This window comes from Malurus melanocephalus, unplaced genomic scaffold (assembly GCF_030028575.1).
Source record: "Malurus melanocephalus ecotype Western Australia unplaced genomic scaffold, MMel_1.1 scaffold_372, whole genome shotgun sequence".
Taxonomy (NCBI): domain Eukaryota; kingdom Metazoa; phylum Chordata; class Aves; order Passeriformes; family Maluridae; genus Malurus; species Malurus melanocephalus.
This window is the reverse complement of record NW_026623604.1, coordinates 552,523-562,546: the sequence shown is the minus strand read 5'-3', so window position 1 is coordinate 562,546 and position 10,024 is coordinate 552,523. Positions and strand designations below refer to the sequence as shown.

The window sequence follows — 10,024 nt, the reverse complement described above, 5'->3', positions numbered from 1 at the left end:
AGCAGCTCCAGGTCCTTCTGCTGTTGAGACATCAAAGCTGGAGGCAGCTCTGCAGGTGGGGTCTCACCTGAGAGGGGCAGAACCCCCCCCTACCCTGCTGCTCACACTGGGGGAWMMGCCCAGGGCATGGGGGGTTTCTGGGTTCAAAGCGCACAAATCCATGAGCTGCTCATCAACCACCACCCCAAAATTCTTCTCCTCAGGGCTGCTCTCAAATTTCCAATGCTGAAATAAACTGAGGAGAGCCACAATGGAGACAAGGATCTCCTTGCAATGGCCTAGGAGGAAAAAGAGGCCTTCACTGGCCAAGGGCTGGGTTAAGGAGAGCCTTGCAGGGAGAGCCTGGGGRAATCAGGCAGKGAGCAGGATGAGTGTGGCTCAATGRCCTCCRGAACTCCCAGCYAGAGATTAAATCCYCCCCTTGGCTTTCTCTTCCTGAGCCTGAGCCAAACCTTTTGCTCCTCATCTACTACTCCAGCCCCCACCCCATCCTTGCTGAAACATTCCCCTTTCCTGCCTTAACTCCTGGCTGAGGACAAAAAGTTGCTTTTCAGCTTCATTATAAATTTGACATCAGGATTAAGGAGAGCTCAGCTGGCTTGCAGCCAGCTCAGGTGTATCCACACCTCAGCATCCACCTCGGGTGCACCAACATTTCCACACCAGTAGATTTTAATATGCTAAAACTTAAGTAATTTTCTTATCTCCATTTTAGGAAATACAGTGGCCAAAACAATCAATCCCCTCATGCAGCCTGCTGAGGTTTGAGTACATCCAGCACTTACCCTCGAACTGTGCCCGTCTCCTGGTAATTCACTTGGATGAATTTGCCAAAGCGACTGGAGTTGTTGTTGTGGGCTGTTTTTGCATTTCCAAAAGCCTGTGAAAAGAAGGAGATGCCACGGTTATGCTGGAAAAGCCACCACCATCACTCACCAGAGAACTCRGGGGATTTCCTGATCATTTCATATTCAGTAAAAGGGGATGGGGAAAGTTTGTTGAATGCTCCACAAAACAATCCAATGGGCTGCTGGGGATGATGCTCCTTAGCAAGCTGGTGTTCGTATCAGAGCAGCTAAACACGGGTTAAAAATCAAGTGTGAGCTGCACTAAAGAGACTGAATGTTTGAAGTTGTTACTGTCTGCATTAAAGCTGTGCTTTATTCATTTAAATAAATATACAAGTACACTGCTCCAACAGGACTCTACATTTTAATGAGCCAGAGGAAGCTGCTTTTTAATTATATGCGGAATTAGGGGGGAAAAGTGCTTTGAAGGCTACTCAGACATTAGACAATGTCATACACAGCACCAGCATAACCCAGGGTATTTTCAGCATTTCAGACACCCTCGTTTCCATTTGCTGCTGTTGCTTTTCCAAAATCAAAAAGCTTTTAAGTCTTTATTATGCAAAGCTTTTATTCCAACCCTGCCTCACCAAGGCACTGAGTGAAGAGAGTCATTTATTGCCATTTAAAAGAAATCTCTGAACTGAAACTGCTATTTTCAATTGTGCCTAAATTACTTTAATAATCATCTGGACCAYGGTGACAGAATCTGTCAAGCCACCAGGTCCAATTAATGCTTCATTTATTAAACGATTTTCCATAATCACACACCTTTTCTTCTAAKCCAAATTTATTTAAGGTAATTATAATTTCTGAGATAATTTCCAAGTGTTCCTCATGTATGGACATTTTGTGCTGAGGCTTAACATCAGAGCTCAGCTCCCAATAGATTTATTCCTGCTCAGCTATTTATTAGAAAAGATTAAAAGGGCTTTCCATCCATAATCTGAAGCTTTTCAAATGACCTTTGTGGATTTAACTTCCCAACTAAAAGCAGAATATAGAGGCCAAATGAAATGAGACTTGGCAAAAGGGCATCGGACACGTCCCGTCCGTGCATGATCCAGTTCCCTTCTCAGGCTGATTTATTTCCCAATCTGCTCGGATTTCAGGATTCAAGAACCCACAGAGGTTAGCCATGGCATAACAACATGATTTTCCCCCCAATTTGAATGCAGGGATTTGTTTAAACTCAAAGTGTTGCATATGAATCTGCTTTAGCTGACTGAAGCAGGTTCTGGGAGAGCTGAAACCTGCCAAGCAAACAGGTTATTCTGGAGGGATGATTCCAGAGCTGTAGCTCAGGAACCCTGGAGATGATTCTCATCTTTTCAGATGTTTTCTTCAACACCTTTTTCCTGCTTATTCTCCCCAAAAATCTTCCCTGTACCCATCATCCATCCCCCCTCAACCTACCCACAGAGCACACTGAATGTGCCCACCCCTCCCCTGAAGCCCCAAACCTCTCCTGGAGATGGAAATCCAGCCATCCTCTCCCCAAACCAGCAACTTTGATATTAAAGATGGGATGGTGTTTAAGATTTCCAAAGGATTTACCTCCAGGTATTTCAGCGAGCAGAAACACAGCAAGAAGTTTTTAAGCAGAATATTCAAGACATGCAAGTGCATCGCCTTATATTTAGGTATTAGTTTTAAATTGTATTAATTAGGTTAATTTCCCTGCTATAGGATCACTCATGTTCTAAGAATCCATCTTAAGGCAATGAGATAAATTTTCTATACGCCTAATTAACATTGCTCGTTAGAGAAGCAGCAAGATGAACATGAACAGACCAAACAGGAGGCAGCACAATTTCATATCACCTCATATAATAAATTTTCATACCATTTAATATGGAATTTAAGCAAAGAACAAGATTAAAAGGATTTTCTAGTTTGATTCCCTGTGTTTATACCCTAAGTAATCACTCACAGAGACAAACAAGGTCTATTCATTAGCGTTTCTTTGGGAAGAGCCTTGCTCAGGAATCAATTTAGAAGAAAATRTTTCAAATACAGGAGTGGGGAGCAGCGAGATTCCTCTTTTTTTATGAGCTTTTTTAGGGCTGAACGTGCCAGACCACATGATATGTTATAACCCAAATGCCTCCAGAATTCACAGCCCATAATGCCCCTCTTTCATGCATTTTTCTTTCGTGCTGATGTAAATGAGAAAGGTCTTTGGATCCCTTCTTGTGCAAACTTCGGGTGACTCTCCGGGCCCGGCACGCTGGGAACGGGCCAACAAGTAGCTGGAGAAACGTCTGGTGTTTGATTTGAGACAACTTAATACATTTTTGTTTGCTTTACTCACAGGGTTTCTTTAGCAGGACTGTTGGGCTATAAAAAAGCGCTATTAATTCCATTTATACGTGTCTAATCCATACAGACCTGACCAGGACACCCCGTCCCCTGCAAGCAGGGCAGAATATAATAGCTCAGGCTCAGAAAATGAGTTATAACTTCTCTAAAACAAATTACCTTCTGTTCATATTACTGCCCTTTACTGACTCATTGATTGGAGGCTGCTGAGCAGCTCAACGGACCAAACTCTGTAAGAGCATTCCGAGGATTCTTGGGGAGACCAAAGCTTTTCCTGGCCAGGGCTCAACATTTGGAAGGAAACAAAATTCAATGTTCCTCTGTAGGAGCCGGGTGTCCCTCTGGACACGGAGGGTGATCCAACAGTTTGGAGAAGGCAGGAGCRAGCTGCTCCATTCCTCCTCCTGCACAAAGAGACGCCTATCGGGACCGAGGGAAAAAGGGATTAACAGTTTCCTGGCTAAATGCTCCACGTTCCTCCTGATCCCAGAGGCTCACAGCCTCCTCGGTCTTGACTGAATACTGATGCAATCTGGATTAATTCCAGATTACAACCAGAATGTAGATTATTTTAATGTCTTTCCTGAAAAAAAAGTTGTTTTCCAAACCTCTGCATCTGGGAAAACACCGGGGTGACTTGTTCTTATTTGGCAATAAAACACTGTTCTACAGATAATCCAAACTGAATATTATTCCTCTATAGAATAACTGCAATATTCTCCTGCAGAATAACAGCTGCTTCCCCCTATGGAATAACAGCTGCTGTGGTGAAAGAACAAGTGGAAATACAGGCCTTTGCCAGCATATTTTAGGTCCCCAGCCCTCAGAGGAGCCTTTAGCCCTCACCCTCAGAGGGAAAAATAAAAACACCATCTTCTCTTTGCTGAATAGAGTAAGAAATATATTAATTGACAAGAATTTTTTTAATGGTTCCCCGTTAACCTGAAATGTAAACGGAATTTTTTAGAAAGCCATATCATGAATACACCAGGAGAAAAGCAAGTCAACTGYTTCAATCTCAACTAGGCCATTGTGGAATACTTAGATATATTAATAGTTATATTCCATGGAGGGGCACGGAACGTACTGCAAACAGGATTCTGTCAAGCTCATTAATGCCAGGGAGAAGAAATAGGTTAATATTAGACAAGACAGTGCTGGAATATTCCTATTCCCTGGTTTACTGAGAAATTTGGAGTTCATTAATCAAATGCGTTCATAAAGTATGAATGACTTGTAACTGCACGAGCACATTGGGAACAGCTTTGCTAAAATCTGTTTCCCACCAAATAACATAAACACAGCAGGGTCTGGAGCACCAGGAGAGGCTGAGGGAGCTTGGAAAGCGGCTCAAGTGGAGAAAAGGAGGCTCAGGGGGAACTTCTGGATCTGCACAACTCCCTGACAACAGCAGGCAGCCGGGGAAGTTGGGCTCTGCTCCCAGGGAACAAGGACAGGACAAGAGGAAACAGCCTCAAGTTGTGTCAAGGGAACTTTAGGGTGAATATCAGGAAAGAATTTTCTACACAGGTTGGTCAAGCATTGGAACAGGCTGCCCAGGGATGTGGTAGAGGAATTGTTCAAGAAAAGACTGGATGGGGCACTTGAGAACACAGTTTGGCGATGAACACAATGATGGTGCAGGTTGTGCTGAAGAACTTAAGGRTTTTTTTGTGTTGAAGATCTTAAGTTTTTTTTTAATTCCACCTTTTTTCACTCCATGATTCCATGAGGCACAGAAACCAGCACGTGCATCCACAAAGAGGGGTGGTTTCAAACATCCCCTGTAATTAATTTCCAGATCTCAGGGCTTTTTATCCCAATATTCTCTAAGTTACACTTCAAAAAATAATAATCCATAAGCACCTTCATTCCAAATCAAGAAAAAAACACACAGGGAAGAAAGATGGCATATTGGAATTTTTGAAATTTTATGTCTTTTTTATGTGTCCAGGGCATTCACAAATTCCTTCCTCCTCCGAAACATAAACAGCAGGATGATAAACATAATTTTCTCAGTTTTCATTCCACCTGCAGTCAAGCTCCCAGCACTCTTCTTGCCCTGTCCTTTCGCTTTCTAACAGAAATATATTGAATTATGGCCAGAGCATAAACTGCACGTACACTACTTAAGTTAGAGCCRTGCTAAATCCCTTCCCATTATTGCTCCTGCCCTGGGAAGTGCTTTGAAGCCTGCAGCTCCCATCTCCTGATAAAACCTCCCAGCCCAAACTGCTGTGCTAAAACAACACCACTTTGATGGATCCCTCCGACCTTGGGTGTCCCCGAGGAGCCACCTCGAYGCAGGGAGACCATGGCCCCTAAAGAAGCACCAAAGTTGGAATGTATCAACTACAGCTTGAATTCCTGCAAGCCGTGGCTCGAGAGTAATACTGAAAATCTAATTTACAGCAGCTCCACATGACTCGAAGCACTGGCACCTGGGGGTTTCGCTCTCTTGTTTGTGGCTCTGTATCCCACACACCGGATGAACCCAGAAGTGCTTTTGTGGTCAAAAGCACAAACCACGGATTATTTATAGTGTTTGTGCTGTTATTTATAGTGTTTGTGCTGCAATGCCTGAGCAGGGCCCGAGCCTGCCCTGCAGCCTCAGCTCCCCATGCTGACCTTACAGACCTGCTCACATCCCTGTCTCACTGCTCTTTCCTTCACGGGGCAGCTGCAGTACCTTGGAGTTTTCCATCTCACAGAATCCCAGAACCACAGATTTGGGTTGGAACAGACCTGGAACATCATCCAGTGCCATCCCTGCTATGGCAGGGACATCTTCCACTGTCCCAGGGTGCTCCAAGCCCTGTCCAGCCTGGCCTTGGGCACTGCCAGGGATCCAGGGGCAGCCACAGCTGCTCTGGGCACCCTGTGCCAGGGCCTCCCCACCCTCATAGGAATGAACTTCCTCCTAATATCCAATCTAAATCTCTCCCTTTTAGTTTAAAAACACTCCTCCCTGTGTCCTGTCCATCCATCCCTTGTCCCCAGCCCCTCTCCAGCTCTCCTGGAGCCCCTTCAGGCCCCGCAAGGGGCTCTGAGTTCTCCCTGGATCCTTCTCTTCTCCAGGTGAGCACCCCCAGCTCTCCCAGCCTGGCTCCAGAGCAGAGGGGCTCCAGCCCTGCAGCAGCTCCATGGCCTCCTCTGTGTCCTTGAACCACAACATGACAAAGCAATTTAAACTCAAGGGCTGTAATGACAAAAACCCCCTTTTTTTTTTTGTTTAAAAATAGGTGATATTTGTCTCCAACATTTTAGAGAAAGCTTGTCCTGGCTGAGAACATGAACAGAATCTAATCCTACACCAGTCTTTGACAGCAAACACAGCAGAACATCTCCTTGGTGGTGTTTGCTCCCTGTGGTAGCTCCCATTGCCTGATTTTTTGTTTATGAGCTTCTCAAATCCATGGAGTTTCCTGGTGCTTCCCATAAAATCAATATTCAATTTTTAAGCAGGTGCAGCAACCAAAAGGTGCACCCCTGTCCTCTCCCTGCTCTTTACTCCCCACTAAAGAATCTTTCAAATACATCACCTACAAATACTCCAGATGAGAAAAGAGAGAGGATGAAGACATTTGGGAAATGCTGAAGAGACCCTTCCTCTCCCTCCTGCCCCTATGGAGCACATGGAGAACAGGCCCAGGGGGACAGGCTTGCAAAGGCTGCCCGAAGGGCCAAAACCTTATTTAAGGAGYCTCCGCACACCAACCAAATGTTCTATTTGTTGCATTTATGAAGTTTAAAATGCTCTTCATCCCTTCACTGACACTTCACTGCCAATGATGGCACAGCCACCACTACACAGAATTAAACTCAGCAGGATTCTTCCAATAAAAAGCACAACAAATCCTTCATTCCATAATTACAATTACTGAAGAGCAGCCAAGTGAGTTCTACCCATTAACAGACAAACCCTCTTGTAATTAAACTGATGTATAAAATACCACTCTCACGACACAAACTATAAAACATCTTTTAAAATTATTTCTTTCTCGTTGCAAACTGTTTATGCCAACTAAAAATATCTTGTCATGGCAAGACACTTGCACTGACCATACCTGGAATGAAAACTGAGACTATTCAAGGACAAACACTTCCCTTCTCTGTGGAATCACGTCAACATTGACATCCCAGAAYGGAGAATTAYAGAATCATGGAATATCCTGCRTTGGAACGAACCTACAGGGATTATCAAGTCCTGTGATCCTGCACAGGACACACCAACAACCTCACCCTGTGCATCCCTGGGAGCAATGTTCAAATKCTCCTGGAGCTCTGGCAGCCTCGGGGCYGTGCCCATCACCTGGGGAGCCTGGGCAGTGCCCAGCACCCTCTGGGGGAAGAACATTTTCMTGATCTCCRGCCTGACCCTCCCTGAMACAGCTCCAGCCATTCCCTCAGGTYCTGTCCCTGGTCACCACAATGGAGCTCAGAGCCGGGAGAAATTTAACAACAAATCTTTGGCAACAATTTGGCTTAAAATACAGGCTCAGCTGTGACCATGTGTCCTGGTGCACATGGAGTTCACACTCTGCAATGCAAACATGGAAGAGAAGGACTTTTAATGGGACAGCAGCAACTTGGAGRAGGTTTAGGAGTCAATTTAGTGCAAGTGCCAGTGTAATGGAAATATCCAGAGCGCCATTATGGGGTAAAATACCTGAGATAAACCCTAYAGGCGTCACTACAACACACCCTTGTTTGGGAGATTTAAAGCTCTGCTGATGCAGGGGCCTCTATCAGCCAAGTAAGAAACAGGATTTAGTGTCTGCATTCCTGGCAAATGCTTCAATGTTGGCAGAATATTCCTCCTTTTCCTATATTTAATCACAAGATCAGACCATTGCAGCTTCTTCCTTTTAAGTGATGCTCTGCGAAAGAAAGGAATTGCCATGAAACCACAATGCAAGAAAACAAAACCCCAAAACCCAACCAAAGCYTCCGACCTAAGTTCTCTTCCCGAACAGGGACAGCTTTCCTACGCAAGTGCAGTAATGGGAAAGAAAAAAAAAAAACCCGGCTGAGCTGGCAGTCACCAACAAACRCCCGTAGGACAGATCCTGGAGGCAGAGGCTGCCAAATCCCAACGGTCTGGCCGACATTCCTGCTCCTCTGCTCAGACATTCATGTTTTTGTGAGCAGGGTGGACAACCCTGGGAAGAACAGCCAAAGGCTCGTGTTTTCCAGCAAACTAACACACATTGGCCAGCAAACGTTTGGCTGGAAAAAAATCTTCATCCCAGGTTGAGCTTTGGATTTACAGAAGTATCCCAAAATGAAGTTGGGAAGCTTGGTGTTATTACAGTGTCTCTCGAGCCAAAAAAAAACCTTTAATTGGTCAAATGAAGGCAGCAAGTGTCCAACAGGTCCCAGAACTGAGCAAATACTCCTTAATTGGTGCTTCAAATGATTTTTTCATAGGATAGAGATGTGAAATAATCACAATAAAATAGCAATAGCAATAAAGTGACCCATTGGAAACAAGTCATGGTGAAAAGAGGAGGATTTACACTCCCCCAGTCAGCAATACAAGTACTGTAAACAAGCACTGCAGCAGGAACAGAGCAGCACTGACAGAATGCTGACAGACAAAACCCCATCAATATAGATATTGCAGGTGGTGGAACAAGAYGGGCTTTAAGGTCCCTGACAACCCAAACCACTCTGTAACTCCACGAGGATACATCCTTTGAGCTGAACAGGTAACAACATTCTTAGCGTAACATTTGCCTTTTTTTTTCACAGTTGAGGCTTCTGAGTCTCCAAAGCTCTTGACCACTCATGTCTCACCTGTCCTGAAGCCTCTGATAAAGAAAAGATCACTTATCCATTTTCAAAAAGTCAAACATCCACAAATTTCTGCAGCGTTCTGCAGAAGGCAGGGTGAATTGTACATTTCCATGTCTCCAAAGCATCTCCCAGTTTATAGCATGTGGARCAGCACTACATCCACCTGTAGATAGCCACCCATGGCTTCACATCCTTCCCAAAGGAACACAGTTGGGGTCTTTCCTTCCCAAAGGAACACGGTTGGGGTCTTTCCTTCCCAAAGGAACACGGTTGGGGTCTTTCCCTCCCAAAGGAACACAGTTGGGGTCTTTCCTTCCCAAAGGAACACGGTTGGGGCCTTTCCGTCCCAAAGGAACACGGTTGGGGCCTTTCCCTCCCAAAGGAACACCGTTGGGGTCTTTCCCTCCCAAAGGAACACCGTTGGGGTCTTTCCCTCCCAAAGGAACACGGTTGGGCTCTTTTTGGCCTGTTTCTCGGCAACACTGATGTTTCAAATGACCCAACACCAAACCAAGTGCTACATTTTAAGATGTAATTTCGCCACGCAAAAGCAYCCATGCAGGAAATGACATCCTTAGGAGAAGGCTGTAGGACAACATTCTGCTGAGCTCCTGTGGMTGCTGTCAGCTGCTGACAGCTCTCGTAACACTCCCAGGCACTGCTGAAACTGTGACTCACAGAGTTTAGGAGCTGCTGGTGACAGATTGGCAACGCCCGCGTGGGGCCACGGCTCCCGCTGTCACATGGAGAGCTGCAGACCCTCAGCCTGAGGGCAGCTCTGGAAAAAAACCATCAAAGTCCCGGGAGGTCATCTTGAAGAAGATACAACACCAATCCCAGCGGGAGCCACAGCTCCTGCCCAGAACAGAAGTGGAACATCGTCCATCAGCAGAAGACTCATCCCCTACAGAGGCATCTTCACCAGCTTCCAGTCCCTCCTTCCCAGCCATCAGCCACTAATTTAGGGAGAGGGATGTGGTGTGGTGGACAAGCATTGGACACTCTCCAGCCCCTGGAGGCCTCTCAATGTCCCTTCAAAACTCTATTTTTTTCCT

At 45.4% G+C, this 10,024-nt stretch overlaps 1 protein-coding gene across 10 annotated transcripts in view; it reads right to left on the bottom strand.

Annotated features, from left to right (window-relative positions):
- MYO9A (myosin IXA) overlaps positions 1-10,024 on the bottom strand; it is a 169,982-nt gene that overhangs the window by 108,467 nt on the left and 51,491 nt on the right. For all 10 annotated transcript variants that reach the window (XM_057378746.1, XM_057378748.1, XM_057378747.1 and 7 more), the window contains exon 3: positions 786-880. In XM_057378746.1, the coding sequence (XP_057234729.1) occupies positions 786-880 (95 nt within the window). The remainder of the gene's footprint in view (positions 1-785; positions 881-10,024) is intronic.